The sequence below is a fragment of the Rissa tridactyla genome, chromosome 9, assembly GCF_028500815.1.
Source record: "Rissa tridactyla isolate bRisTri1 chromosome 9, bRisTri1.patW.cur.20221130, whole genome shotgun sequence".
Lineage (NCBI taxonomy): Eukaryota > Metazoa > Chordata > Aves > Charadriiformes > Laridae > Rissa > Rissa tridactyla.
In genome coordinates, this window is record NC_071474.1 from 10100178 (window position 1) to 10115923 (window position 15746).

Sequence of the window (15746 nt, forward strand, 5' to 3'; positions counted from 1 at the left end):
GTCTGTCTTGATTGCGGGGTAACTTCTCAGTGCACAGCAGCTCTCAGTAGTTATTCCATTACCGAGCAGATCTTGGGAGCAGATCTTTAGGTGGTGTTTTGTTGTGAGGATAATGAGCCGTCCCTGGCAAAACCTGGCTTCGCAGTGAGAGTTTATTATTGCAAGGCCTGACAGGAAAAGCCAGCGTAAACTCTGGTTTTCTCAGCAAGGGGTATCTTTTCCCTGTGGCTTCGGTCTCCGGCTGAGAGGAAAGGTTGAGTATTTTTCGAAGCCTCCTGCAGGGACCTCACTCGGCTCGAGACACGTGGGAGCAATTACCATGAAATCCCATTTCTCCTGAGAAGTTCCTGCTACTCCCTCTGCCTTTGTACATGTGTGAAAGCTCCTTGGGCCTCTGGTTAGCTGGGCTGGATGTGCAGTCTTTAGTGTTCCTCAGAGGATGAAGAACAATAATATGTCCACTTAGTGCTGGTGAGGAGGTGAGACCGTCCCCAAACCCATGCTCCTGCAGCAGGAGCTCCTTTCTGTAGGGTGCAGGAGCGCGGGGGGTGTCGAATACTTCCCATACAGTGAAACCAAAGAGTTTGCTTCTCTCCATACGTAGCTACCCGTTCCAAGAGGTGCTCTTTCAGCCTAGGAGGAGTATGGGGCAGCTCAAATGTGCCTCGTTGAGAAGAGTAATGCAAAACTTCCGCCCTGCTGAAGTCCCACCTCCCGTTCAGAAACGCTCCAGCAGTTTCTGGTTATATATATAAGCAGCACATAAACCTTAGCCCAGCCCCCTGCACGGGTCTGGTTTTCACCTTATTTCTCTAACCTTTGGCCTTCTCTGGTTTTACGCTGGAAAGATGAACAGGAAACAGTTTGTGTCTGGATAACGTGTTAGCAAGTGACACTTCACTTTGATTTTTTTTTTTTTTTTTTTTTTTTTTTTTCCTTATCGTGCAGGACATGCTGCCGATGCCGGGGGATCCGACGCAGGGTACTGGCAATTACAACATTGAAGATTTTGCTGACCTGGGCATGTTTCCACCATTTTCCGAGTAGCTTGCGAAGCAGAAATGGAAGTTCTCGGAGGCCATTTCAGTGTAATTTTGGCTCTGCTTTTTCTGTGTTGCGTTTCTGTAGAAGCTACTAAAACCAGAAGCCACGTTTCTCATGTTTCAGATAGTGGTGTAGGGCTTGCTCTCTCCTCCTTGGGGTGCGTCAGTGCCGACAGAGGAGCTCCAGCACTTGCTAGTGTTCGTTGACAGCTCCGTTTAATTTTATTTTATTGTCATCTACCTCAGAGATGAAAAACTTTGCTTGATTTAAAAAAAAAAATAATCTCTGAGTCTTAAATATTTGAATGTGAATGATACCTACTATTTCCTTTGAATGGTAATTTTTAAATAGATAACGAAGTAACAAAGACTAACAGAGAAAAGGTAAGGTAATGTCTTGTCACAGTGCCTACCGCTCGATTTCGATGCCTTGCTTTAAGCTTGAGTTTCTGGAAGCAGACACAATATTCTGTTTTCTTTGGTTCTTGTAGTTTTTAGGTCACTTTAAATGTGATATTAAGCAACATAATGTAGGCCTCTCTCACCAGAAGGTTCAGTTCCGCCTTTTCTAACTTAAACTTGAATGTGTGTACATTTTGGTACTTTATGTATATCTTGTGCTGTACGAAGTGATTTCCTGTACTGGTTTCTTTTGCCTTTACAAAGGGTCCATTCTGAGTGTACTGAAAAGGTTGACGATACGTGTGGAGGATTTAGATATCGTGGGAGTCTCCATCACTTCACATAGGTGTTCTTACTTTTAATTCAGGTGGTTCTCTATTCAGAACAAACATTTACTTACATAAGCTATTAGTCTGTTTTTGCACTGAATTGAGGCCTATAACTCTATACATTTCTCACTGGCTGCTTTAATTTCTATTGTTCTTGCTTTCCCAAAAATATTGCCTCGTAAAAAATGACTGTAAACACATCAAGACTGCATTTTCTATATTAGCGGCATTTCCTTTCTGTGAAGTACTTTTTTATACTGTGAAACCTCACATTTTAACAGTGCAAGGTGGTGGCCTATTCCTAGGAAATCATTCAAGCTCATTTGCTGCAAGCAGTGAGATGGTTTTGTAGTGTATAATTTTTTTAGAGTGAGTTGGTAATAGATATCAATTGGACTATTGTCCACTGCGTACACAGTGATAACTTGAATTTTTGCTTGGATTCCCAAGCAGTCGCTTCTGTTAGACCCTGTTAACCCTATTCTGTTAAATATGGCATTTTTAGCTTACCAAATATGTTGAGGACTCTTGACTATTCCAAATGCTATACGCTTTTCCGCAGAGGTAAGTTAATCGCCTTCCTCTTGGCCAAGTCACCTACCACGTGTCTTCATCAGAAATGTGGTAGGAAGTTTTTTTTTATTCAGTATTTCATATGCATGACGAGTTGCAGAGGTTGGGTTGTAAGGTCAGCATTTTTCTCCAGATTGTTTCTTCTGGGATGGGAGGAGAAGGAATCGCTCCCGAAGGACAAGGAGCCCACAGTTCCCGCATGCAGGTTGTTCATCACCATTGAGGTTGGCCAGTGGTAGCCAGCCTTTGGGGAGGAGGAAGGGGGCAGATTCCCTCCGCCTTCGCGTATTCAGGGGCCATCACCGACCTTGAAACAGCAATCCCAGGGCACAGCCCCCCTCCAGGACAATATCCGCAGCACTTCTTAGGCCTCGCAGCACTGAGGTCTGCCTTCTCATAGCTCCTCTTGGATTCTGGGGCGCCTCCGATGGGATGCACCATGCACATCGCTGCAGTCCATCCTGTCAGGATAACATCTCAAAAAGCAGACAGGTCCCCGTCCTGCAGCCTGTTCTGGCGACCCAGGTCTCACGCCCACGAGCAGCGCAGGCGGCTGGGCTGCAGCGAACGTGACCCGGGGACGCAGCTTTCACTGTCAGCCATGGGGTGGTGTTCCCATCTGACTGTGCTGCTCCGAGAACAGCACGTAGCTGTCAATATCCAGGAAGAGTCCTTCCTACTGTTTCTCTCGATAAATCTGGGACCAGTCTCTTACCCTACCTGCAAGTGGGGCTAGGAATTGTGTTTTTTTTCTGAAATTTTTTTGTCTCGCTAGATGCCGTCCTGGAGAGGCCTCAGACCTCCTGGTCTGTACTTGCCTCACCAAAAATCACACTGAGGACAAACAAAAAACCCTCGTATCTCTTCTCTCCCAGAGATCGGGGAAAATACCTTCTTAGGTGAGCAAGCCTGATGCGCCGTTCTTTTAAATACATGGATGTTCATTCTCTTGGAGCCTTCTCCCGTTCCGCTCTCGCTGCTCGGATGAATGACAGCTCATTGGATTAGTTAAGCAAAGCTCTGCTGTCCCAGAAGGAAATTCATTGATGCCTGTAAAAGGCGCCTGGATGCTGCGGCGGCTGGAGCGAGGGCGTGCTCTTGAAAGGGGGTAATCGCGAGGGAGGGAGCAGTACAGGAGCAGTTTGTATCTCTGCAGAGAAGACGCTTGACATGACAAATGTCAGTTCTTCTAAAATTTAAAAAAATAATGTTTCTCTGTAAAGTGAAAAAGGAATTGAAAAAATGCCGTTCTTCTGTTGTATTTTGCCCAACAAACTGCTCTAAGTGTATTTATAATTACTTTGTTCCTGAATTCAATCTAAAAATAAGCTTTTTAAAGTAATTTTCTTTCTCCTAACATCAGCGATGATAAGTCCCTCAGCGTGCCATGGTTTTTATGCTACTGCAGAAGGCTTCTTGTGTGCAGAATTCGATTGTGCAGTGAGAAGTGCACTGTTAGCAGAATTTCAAGCACATCTCTCTTTTTGTTGTGGTTGTTTTTTAAATACAGTATTATATTTTTGAAGCCAATATGCCTAAGGCATCGGAGCGTGGGCTGCCTCTCACCTTGTAGACCACTCCTGCCTTTCCGGTCGGGAAGGGGGATGGCTACTCTGTTAAGGGGCAGTCCGGATAGCGCCAGGTTCGGGTTTTTTCCCCTGTGAGCCATTATGGTCCCTTGTTTCTGTTCCGCCATCCCGAGGCAGTGCTTTCTTCTTGCTGTTTCCACCCTTCCTTACCTCCCCTCCCGTTCCCGGCTGTCCCGGCGCTTTCCCCCGGCCGTGTGGGAGGTGTCGGGTTTGCCCTTTCCGAGCCAGCGAGGAGGGAGAACTTCATAAGCTTAAAGTTTGGCAACTTTGTGCTTCTGACCGAGCAAACGAGCCGGTTCCGCGTTTGCCGCCGCCGCTGGGCATCCTTCGCCGCCCGCTGCTGCCGTGCCAGGGGCATCTTCCTCCCAAACGGCCTCGTCCTGGCTCTTGTGGCCAAAAAAGCTGCGTCGCGTTGGCCGTGCTGTACCCTTTTTGTCACGTGTTTCGTTACTAAAGCAACTTAACTTATTCTAGAGACGAAGTTATAAAGCGCGTTTGGAATGCTAACGTTTTTATTACGTGCCGTTGGTGTGGCTTTGCTGGCGCTTTGGCTGCCGGTTTCCAGAATTTCACAGGTGGTGGATTCCTCGTTTCTTTTGTGGTTTTTTGAGCTGGAAATAAAGCTGTGATTTCTGAACAAACTGTGTTGCAAACACAGGGTTTCTTGAAACTGGACCTTTTGGGTTTTAAACCGATGGAGCAAGAAACTGCAAATAGTAATGGTCTGGGCGAGTTGTTTCAATGAGCAGACAGGTAGACTGAGAAGATTTTGGGTACTGAAGTATTTCCATTCATTTATTCAGACAAGCAATCCTGTTTAGCGAGAGGGACTCCATCACATTACTTGTTACAAGTGCTACTGGCAGTACCTACGGTGATGCTTTAACCAGATATAGTTCCATTTGTAGCTTTGTTGCCTTTTTTTTTTTTTCTTTTGAAGTACAGTATGAAACTGTAAATACTTCTTGCAGCTGCCTTTTTAACTCTTAATTACTTTTGGCACAGTGTTAAATAGTGTTGGAATTACCCAATTGCTATGACATATATTTTTATACATAGGTGTACTCTTTTCTCGAGAATACTACAGCCATTTTGTCATTAATGCCTTATCGGTGTCATACTGCTGTTGCTCTTTGTTTGCAAGGTATCGAGTGGACTAATTTCTAGTTCAGATATTTTCACTTTTCCTGGCAGTGCTCAAGTTTGGCTTCAGGTGATTTTTTGCCAGAGTCCCATTTTTCACAGTTGTTAGCTGTGAGAAGAGGAGAATGTGGGCTTTGTTTTGTTTCTGTTAGTGGAGCGAGGAAAAGGTGATGGCATCTAATTGTCTTTAAAAGGTCAGTCTTTTCCTGCTCCAAACCAGAGTGCATTTCACCGAACTGATGACTGTGGGCACTGTGTAGATTAATGGTCTTTAAAAAAAAAAAAAAAAAAAAAAAAGAAAAAACAACTCCAAAAATGGGCTTCTGTCATTGTTAGGCACTTGGTTACTTATCTGTTTAAACTCTTCATATTGATGTGAAATTGTGCTGTGGATAAAGTGTATTTTGTACTTCTGAATGTTCTATATTTATGACTAACAAGTACAGAATCAGTTGTGTGTATGTATAACTAATAACTGCCTTTTTAAATTTCATTAAAATAAAAATGTCATGAGCTGTTGTTAATTCCTGGCTTTTTGTAAATAAAGACGACACACTGTTGGGAATTGTCAAGTAGGAAATAACCCTGGATTACAAGACTCGTGCCAAAAATTGGAAGGTTAGGCATTGATCTTTGTCTTTGACATCTCCTCCTGTGCTGTGTAGTCGTGGGCGGGAAGTTCTTCTTTTATCTGTCTTGTATAAAAGCTGTCCGAGGGAGCGGGAGAGGAATGATGGCTTGGGATTTCAACTTGGAAAAGAACTTCCAGAAAAACATTAACCAGCAGCCCTGTTCTGCTGCTGGCGCTGAGGTGTGTGAATTGGTATCTGTTTTGTAGAGGGTTTCATTAGAGCACAAGTGATTTAGAATTAATTCATACTCTGCGGCAATTTTTATTCACTCCCTGGGGTGGTAACACAGTGGTTTCTTTGTCCACCTTTTCATCTCATTGTTCAAAGTTAAAAAACATTTGTATCCTTCCCCCAAGCATTCTGGGGACCTTTTCAGACTTTCTCACGTAAAGTGCATTTGCCCTTCGCGGTGGTTCTTCATTGTTTTAACACTGTATTTCTTTTTCGGCTTGATAGGGATTTACCTTGCTAATAGATGCAAAAAGCCGATGACTGGACCGCGGCAGGAGCCGCAGAGGCTGTGCTCTCGGGCCTGCTTTCCTGGTACGGGGGAGGTGGTTTTCACAGCTTGTACTCCATTTCTGCCTGTGGAGAGCAGACGGGCTCCGCTGGGACCCGACGGGGAATCCACTGTTCAAAGGAGGGCGCTGGGATGTGCTTAATCAGACACAGCCACCAGCCCGTCAGGCTCTGCTCGCTCAGTGCTCATCCCAAAGAGGGAGCTTGGTCGGTAAAAATGTCCCATTCATGCCGTTTTGCTGTGAAAATCAGGTTTTCACCAAAGTGATGTTCTTACGGCACTTCCCTATGTGCTTGTGAAAATCTGTGATGAATGGATATCACAGAATGGGTCGGGTTGGAAGGGACCTTAAAGATCATCCAGTTCCAATCCCCCTGCCCTGGGCAGGGACACCTCCCACTAGACCAGGCTGCTCCAAGCCCCATCCAGCCTGGCCTTGAACACCTCCGGGGATGGGGCATGGACAACCTCCCTGGGCAGCCCGTTCCAGCGCCTCACCACCCCGTTTGGAAATGCAGCCTATCTTCATCATGGCAGCTGTTTGGTGCATTTTAATAGGCTCTTAGCTGCTTTTGAAGAACATCATCCAAGTAGAAAGGCACGCACGGAACGGGTGGTGCACTGACACTGAGCAGAGAATGGTGTGGTTGGGCTGTTTTAGGATCCCTCCTGGTACTCCTTATAGATGGATTGTCGTTAATCTGCGCTCTCGTGGGTTAAATCAAGTGTACTCCTGGGCACCAGGGTGACAACTGGGTGTGGAAGTGCTGGGAGCTGTTAATTGTGGTGTGGAATCTGGGTTTGGAGATACTGCATGTGAAATGGAGCCAAACGTTTGGTGACAAATAGTCGCTGCAGCTCGGCGTGGCAGGACACCATGGTAGAAATCCACACACAGAGGCTGGCGCACCGGGAAGAAATGCAGTCGAGGTTCACTGTATCCCTACACTTACCATCTTTGGCTCCATAAACTGGCACTAATGACTAACAGCAACAGCTCAAGTCTTCGTTATGATGATAGAAACATATTTTTCTTAATTTTTCCATGGGAGGTAAGTCTTAGCCACATTTCCATCAATATACCATCATAGTTCAGGAAGTATTACTCATTTAATTTTCCCAGTTTCTCTCCAAGTTGGATGTAACAGGGACAGATACAGGATGAATTCTTCCATCCTTTTTCACCAAGTTTCAGCATATTCCTGATTGGAAATACTTGGCAGCATCTTTCTTCAAACTTCTTGGTCTGTCCCACATAAAATGAAATGGAATCGCTTGAACTGTTTTAATGGATGTGGGATCGGATCCAGAGGTTGCTAGGGCATCTTTTCATTAGCCCTGGAAAAAATTATCTTCTAATTATAGACTGGCACTAAATACTAACATACAAAATGTGCCATTTGGGACCCAATTGAAAAAAACGTCAACCCAAGGCTTACGTGTGGAAGATGCAGCAGTGCTTAAGTGCAATTACCGTGGCTCTTGCAGGCAAAAAAAAAAATAAAATGTAACAGCTGTGCACACATTGCTGGGATTGCAAATACGCAGGCACAACTCTGAGGGACAGCAGAAAAGCCCCAGCCACAGCTCGGAAACCTGCCCGGCGCACGCGTCCTGCTAGGGAGGCTGAACCACCCAACGCTTTCCCGCGCCGCGGCCTCTTGTAAAGTAGCAAGTTCCTCTTCTTAGCTAAGAAGGTCAGGTTTTAAATGCTCGACGTGTTTTTTTAAAAACAAGAGGACTTGAAGCGTAGAAGCAGTGCAAGGTTGAGCTACTTCGGTGCAGCCTGTCGTCCCAAATGCGTTTTGGGTGGCTCACAGAGCCCCCGGGCTGTCCGTCCCTGGTTGCGGTGGCCAATGACCCTTCCCTTGCAGTCCATGGCAGTTCTGTGTGTGGCCCTGAAGCAGCTTCCCTCTGCAAAATACAACCCCAGTATAGTTATTTTCCACTTAACGCTGGAACTACCGGCCAGACAGACCCCTTGTCACTGAGGAGCAAAGATTCTGAAGGCCTAAGTTGCTGCTTGCTTTGTAGTTTTGAGACCTCCACGTTGCTAAATAAACACACAGGAGAAAATGCTGCCCTGGCACATGGACACACAACCCACGCTGTCTTCTCTTAGTGCACATAGCGGGAGGCGAAGACCGGTCCGTAATACTTTCCACTTAACGAAGGAATGTGGACTGTGGGATTTATCTCAAAAGCAGCTCTCCCTTGGTTTCCCTCGTCTCAGGCAATTTCAACGTGTGAAGGCCCAGGACGAGGGATACCAAAACATGACTCACAGCGATGTAAATGCCGTGGGATTCCTTCCTAAATCACACTCACTCAATGAAATGTCACGACTGTGTTTCTGGCTCACGTAATTCTGAGCAAAAGACATCAGGAGGCAACACTGTACAATGACGGTGACTGAAGACTTAAATTGATTTTATTTTTTTTTTTAAAGGAACTCTTGATGGGTGTGTCACATCATTACCTGCTGCCACCTTCTCCAGCCACCAAGAGAGTGCAGAGTACTCTCTCTGAAAATTCAGGCTTGCCTGAGGTAATCTGGGCCGGTCTGTGGATATGAGGGGAAGATGCAGGGGAAGATGCAGTCTAAGAAGTTGTTCTTTACAATGAGGGTGGTGAGACACTGGCCCAGGTTGCCCAGCGAGGTGGTGGAGGCCCCATCCCTGGAGACATTCAAGGCCAGGCTGGATGAGGCTCTGAACAATCTGATCTAGTTGAAGATGTCCCTGCTCACTGCAGGGGGGTTGGACTGGATGACCTTTAAAGGTCCCTTCCAACCCAAAACATTCTATGGTTCTAAGCAGTCTGCTTGCCCAGGCACGGGCTGCTGGGGGAAGCAGGAGCATGCATGGAGCATCCTTTCTTCATAAAAAAAAAGTAGTTAGAAAAAACAGCTCCTGTCCCCCCTTGCAGTGTCCCTTTGCCACCAGCTTACAGAGGTGGAGTCACAGTCCCTCCTGCACCTCCCTGTGCTCACCAGTATGCGACTGCTCAACCCCCCAGAGCAGGGCTCTTCAAAACGGAACAAATTATGCTATAGTAAAAGAACAATCGGGGTTTGGACATTGATTTTACACAGCATCAAGTAATCACGGCCTCTTCCTTTAATACCAAGCACATGTGTCATCGTGGTTGTCTTGTGCAGTCAGAAGTTCTTGCCTGATGATTTATTCCGTGACGTAGGAAGGGGCCTTTGTCATTGTACCCACGGAGCTCAAACACCCAATGTTTGCATCTGTCCTGGTATGCCGTGGAGAAATATCAAACCCTTTCACTGAAAAATGTCATGATTTTATTCTATGAAACCCTGAAACTAGACAGTTAACAGCTTTATGAAGCATTTGCAGAACTGATACCTTGTTAACATGAAGTGCTTGCTTTTTTCATTGTCTTTTTAAAAAATGCATTTGGTGGGGTTGAGAAAAAAAAAAGATAGGCACATATCTTTTTTTTGTGACATTCCTACGAAAATTTTTAATTATTGAGAGGCTATAAAGTGTTGTGCACTTCCTTTAAGCCATATTGATGTCCACACTGCACAGAGATGCTTAACCTAAAGGAGTTCTGAATTGGAGTTTATTTAGATTCTTAACGTATTTTATGTGACCTCCATGACTTAAAGTCAGAGACCTCAGTGGGGAGTCAATGGAAGTTGTCGCTTTAATCATTTTAGTTCTAAAGATTCATCAAAGTTGCGCAAATTGACCTAAATTTTCAGGTCCTGCTGAGGGAGCGGGGTTCTGCACTAACCTGCCAAGGCTGACCTGGATGTATCGTCTGGCAATGAAATACTAGAGCAAACCCACTGACGCAAGTGTCAATTATATAAATAAGGCTACTAAGAGACAAAAGCCCTAATTCAGTAAACGGTAATATTTGGTATTTATGGCTCGCTGTAGACATGCGTGATACTTTGTCGCAGACTGTACACCCACCCCGAGCTCAGGCAACAGATTTCCTTTGACAGGTTCATAAAATCCCCAATTTCTCCCTTCTACCGCTGCGTTAGGAAAGGGTGGGTGAGTGGATTTTTGTGCCGATGTTATTATGGTGTCAAGGCAATTTTACAAGACTGTTTCAAAACCAACCAAGACTTCAGCATTGAAAAGAGAGCTTTATTTCTGAGGTGGGAATATCAGAAATAGATTCCTGTTTTTCCTCTTGTTTTCATGTTCGTTCTCCCATCAGGAGTGTGTTTCACAGCCATTTAAAACACTGGAGCTGAGCTTCCAGCAACAAGTCCATTAATAACTCTGACTTCCAGGAGGTTCTAAAATTGGGTTAAAGTTACCCTGAAGGCTCAAATTTCTTTGCTGTTAAAGTCTGCCATCCAGAAGAGAACAATCTCTCTCTGAAAAAGGAGGAGGAAAAAAAAAAAAGGCTGTTTCTTTCAGTTGTTTCTCATGAAGAGAACGTGCACTAAATGCTCTGTTGCCTCGGCAGTAGTGGAGAAGGTGGTCTGATTCCTGAACCGCAGGTCGCAGCTGTGGCTCAGGAGGTTCAGTTTGGACATTTGGAAAGACTTCTTCACTCAGAGAGCTTGTGCAGAGTGGGAACAGGCTGCCGAGGGGTCCTGCTGTCTCCATCCTTGGCTGAACAGAGCCTTGGTTGATCGGGTGTCAAGCTGAGGAGAGCCATGCTTCCTAAGGAGGTGGAAGAGGTGGGTCCATGGGTCCTGTACCTCCGGTGGTGCTGGGATTCGGTGGGGCCAGCTCAGTCCCTCAGCACAACCACAGAGTTGGAGAAGGCACCAAGACCCTTATGTGGCCACTGACCCTGAGTCAGTTAACAAGTCCAGAGACTTGTAACCAGTCTTCAGCAAGTCAGAGCAGCCGCAGGACGGAAGATACGCAGCCACAAGACTTCCTTGGGCTGCGGCCACCCCCAGCCCCGTCTCCTTCACGCCTTGACAAATCCTTTCCCCGTGCCCAGAAGCCCTGAGAAAGTGCTTCCCACCACGCTGCCCGTCGGATGCCATGCTGCCTAGCTGTTCCCACACCCATCTCCTCTGCAGAAATTTGTTTTACAACAAGCAGACCAGCTCTCTAAAATGACTCAAGTTGTTGACAAAAATCCCCTCAAGCTGCTGACAAAGCCCCAGAGAGGCAGCCCATCAGCAAGGCCAGGCCCTCAGTTTTGCAAGCAACTTTTCCTTTTTTTATTGCAGGCCCTGAGAAACCGGGAGAGGGAAGAAAGGAACCAGAGTGAAGCAACAAAATAGTTATTGCCTGGTTTGGAACTTTTTTTTGCTGGATTATCCCCAATATTCCATCAAATAAAACCCTTATTAACAGCAGAAGGAAACACAAACACGGCAGTTACCAGACGGAACAACAGTGGGAGAAGTAAACAACAAGGATATTTAATGGGTAAGATCACAATTTAGCTACCAGCTAAAATACTTCCCTGTAGGATTATTTCCATCATCATCACCCAGAAGCACCATGGATTGATTGGTGTGTGTGCAGTTTCTACGTCAAATGCGAAGTCTACTCGGTAATCCCAATGCTATGGCAAAAGTATCCTGAATTGAAGGAATCTAAGGCAGCAGGCTGTAATTTCACATGGTGCCACAGTACAGGCCCTGGTTCAATATCAGTTTAGGTTTTATTTGATTTTTAACTGTCTGAGCTAGAATTAGTGCCAGTCATTTCATGGTACTTCCAGCCCCACTGCCATGCAAGCTCCTGTTCAGGTGTAATATTTGTTATGTACGTCAGCTTTTTGGAAATTGATGCTTTTTAATCGTTAATATTCCTGGGCTAAAAGCTAGCACTGCTGCTCGTTCGCCTTCTCACTTGGCTGAGGCTCTGCAAAGCTGTGGTGGTTTTACCAAGACGGCTCCTGTTCCTTTGCTGCGAGGAAAAGTGACGAAGTGTTGCAGCGTGCTTATGGGTGATGGCGATTTGGAGCAGAAAAGACTTGCACAAGAGCACGTCAGATGCATCGTTTCTGATTCAGAGACTGGCTAACCCAAACCCACCAGAGGTGAAGGCAGAGAAGAAAGTTAGAGCCAACGCACCCCTCCGCCGTCATTACTGGGGTGTTTTCGTCCCTCTCTACCTGACCAGGACCTAGTTCTCTCCCGCCCCAGGGTCAACACATGGATCCTCAACATCAAGCTGTGACGAGAAGATGCCTTTTTGGGATGCTGAAGCACAGAGGGGTTAACTGACTTGGTCTGCACACCAAAGCGAATCACTGGTGACCCAGAATCACAATGTGGGAGTTCCTGCCTCCTAGGCCCGTGCTCATTCCACTGGACCACACTGCCTCCTGAGAAAATATGTTTTAATGGTATCTGGCCAGCTGTGTAAACATGTCAAGAGACAGCCGTGTAAAACTGAACTGCTCCCATTATGCGAGTTACAGTCTATTTTATTTGTAAGCACAAATCCTAAACCCCTCCTCCAAAATGATATTTTTGCAAACAAAAAATAGGGAAATGAGAAAAAAAAACAAAAAATAATTCCAGAAAATGTTGATGTTTGGGGCTACGGGTGACATGACCAAGTTCATTTCCCCTTGGACAATGAGCCTATTCACCTCTACCGGCCTCCACTTTCCAACCTGGCTCCCTGTCAGAGCTGGTTCCGGGGACGGATGGGCCGATGCTGCTATGGAGGATGGGGGAGGCACCTCTCTCTTCTCCTTACGAGGGTTCCTCAGCCTTCGAACAACAGCCTCTCCCCTGCTTGAAAATATGTTGCTGTAAGAATCCAAGCTATCAGTTAATGAGTCCTGAAACTCCTGGACGATAATGAGATCTGAGTACCCTCAATGTTCAGTATTATGTTTTCTCATTTGGGCTGTGTTATTGGAAGACAAAACTGCCTGGTGTAGGACACAGCCAACCGCCCAACAAGAGATCTTTATGCCTTTTTTTTAAATACGCCTTTTTCCACCTGAGCATTGCAGGGTACAGCAGAAAAAGCGACAGGTTGTATTTAACACTAATGTGACCGATCCGCCCAAAGGCAGTTGTAGCAACATCTGATACAATGATTTTTTTCCTGTTTTCTGTTATAAAACCAGAGAATGGGTCTTCACTTACTGACGCTCCAAAAGGATGAAAAATGGCGTTTGGCAGTAAGTGCTCGGCCTTTGCTTAAGCTAATTCCTCTCCAACCAAATGTTTCAGTCTTCTGTGGGGCTCATTATGTCTTAAAGGAAAAATGACTGTTGTACTTGCTTCCTAGCCCACGGCCAAGGGCCCTTCTCCTGGCGGTGCAGGTGGCACAGGCACTCCGGGACTCAGATCGCTTCCCTTTGCTCCAGCGTGTGGGCACAGCTGCAGCAAAAAATAGGGAAATTTCTCACTTCCAAACACTTTGGTTCAGGTTCTGGTGTTGATGCAGTTGCTAAGTGACAGCATTTCTCTCATCCCACTGCTCCGTACTCCACTCCAAAGCAGTGGAAAGCTTTATCCACAGGAGCAGGCTGTGACAGCGTTGTTCAGCTCTCAGCTTTGCTCTTGGGCATGGATCGCATTGTTTCTGCAGCGTTTATCAGCAGTATTTTTTCTTGTTCTCTCCAGCAGTTACAGGCAGAGCCGGGTTCCCCGGGGAGCTGCACGGGTGCGGGGCTGGAGACCCAGCGCGTGGCTCCTGTGCTCTGGCTGCACGGGGACGGCATGGAAGAGAAACGTTCCCCGTCTGCGTCACTTGCGGCAAGCTTGCCCCACAGGGTCTTCAAAGTCCACAGAGGCCGTCTCGGGCTGGAGCGTGAGTGGCAGCAGTAAGTAATGAGCCAAGCACTGCAAAAAGGCCCAGCTCGGCTCAATACGTTACCGATAACGTATTATTTTCAGTCTTTCTTTAGTGGGATTGTGCTGGAGCCTGCGATCCCTGCTCATGCTGTCATGCTAAGCAGTGGGTAATACAAATAAAAAGGCAGTCTCTGTCCCAGTGAAGTGAGTGAGGGATGGTTCAGAAATTCCAGGTGTGTTAATGAAGCAGGAATGCCCAGTACGGGCAGGAAGGAAGTTTGAGTGTTGGATGCTAAAGAAAACGCCCGCGTTGGCAAGGCTGGAGCAGATATTTCTCACAGAGCAAATCACCGGTAGGGAGATTTCATGGCTCATTTCTTATCTGGATTTCCTGCTGGGACCACGACTTCCATGATTTTCCCCTTCTCCCTTGCCCTCCCCTGTCCCATCCCCAGCCCTTTCGGGTCTGGATTTGGCTCCAGGAGGTAACCCCACCCCGTGGGTGAGAAAATCCCTCTCTGGGCTCATCTAGTGCGATATGTGCCCCAGGCACAGTGATTCGGGGCTGACTCCGGCTGTGCCGGGCCCCAGCACTGGCAATGCAGCAGATTAACCTCTTCCCTGGCCCTTGGTAGGTCAGTAGATTTGTTCAGCTCACCCAGGTGGGCAGGTCTGGGCCTCTCCCGTAGAATCATAGAATTGTCTAGGTTGGAAGGGACCTTTTAGATCATCGAGTCCAACCATTAGCCTAACACTGACAAAACCACCACTAACCCATGTCCCTCAGCACCACGTCTATCTGGCTTTTAAATACCTCCAGGGATGGTGATTCCACCACTCCCCTGGGCAGCGTGTTCCGATGTTTGACAACCCTTTCGGTGAAGAAATTTTTCCTAATATCCATCCTAAACCTCCCCTGGCACAATTTGAGGCTCTTTCCTCTTGTGCTATCACTTGTTACTTGGGAGCAGAGACCGACCCCCATCTGGCTACCCCCTCCTTTCAGGGAGCTGTAGAGAGCGAGAAGGTCTCCGTTCAGCCTCCTTTTCTCCAGGCTGAACACCCCCAGCTCCCTCAGCTGCTCTTCATAAGTCTTGTGCTCCAGACCCCTCACCAGCTTCGTTGCCCTTCTCTGGACACGCTCCAGAATCTCAATGTCTTTCTTGTAGTGAGGCGCCCAAAACCGAACTTTACGTGGGCGTGAAGCCCAGCACGGTGCAGCCGTGTGGTGGGAGGGCTGGGCAGTCTGTGCCGGGTTCGGGAGGAGATGCCATGTGCTTCACCAGCCCCATCCCAACCGGGTGCCCACCAGCAGCTGCGTGACGTTGGTGGTGGGTCTGTCAGACCAGGCGTTCTCATGTGAGGCTCCTCTGCTCTCCATTACACCAAGGCTGGGGGAAAAGTGCCCAGCTGCCTCCTAAGGTGTCCGAGGTGATGGGCCGGCTCTGAATTTTGCTGACGGGAACTGCAGTGGAGGGCTTTTGTTGAGGCCCCAGCTCAGGGCAGGATTTTAGCAGGTGTTTGGGTCTCCCTGCGGCCAGCTTCCGGCAGGCTGAAAGCCGCCTTTCAGCATTACCAGTGATGACATTGGGTGAGAAAACATTTATTTTTTTTTTTTTAAACGGTAATTTCTTCAAAGCAAAATGTGAAAAGCAAAAAGTCCTTCTCAAACTAGAATTTGCTTCCTAGAGTCGAGCACCGAAAACTAATGAAAGCCAGATGCCTCGGCCCGTCCCAGGAACAGGGAAGGGAAGAAAAACCGACCTCAGCAGCCTGAAAATCTGCAGTTACA

The 15746-nt window shown here is 46.9% G+C and overlaps 1 protein-coding gene across 2 annotated transcripts in view; it reads left to right on the forward strand.

Annotated features, from left to right (window-relative positions):
* The window catches only part of ARNT2 (aryl hydrocarbon receptor nuclear translocator 2), a 108389-nt gene extending 102714 nt beyond the window's left edge, over window positions 1–5675 (forward strand). For both annotated transcript variants that reach the window (XM_054214986.1, XM_054214987.1), the window contains one exon: window positions 949–5675. In XM_054214986.1, coding sequence (XP_054070961.1) covers window positions 949–1047 — 99 coding nt within the window. In that variant the 3' untranslated portion in view covers window positions 1048–5675. The remainder of the gene's footprint in view (window positions 1–948) is intronic.
* The last annotated feature ends 10071 nt before the right edge of the window (window positions 5676–15746 follow it).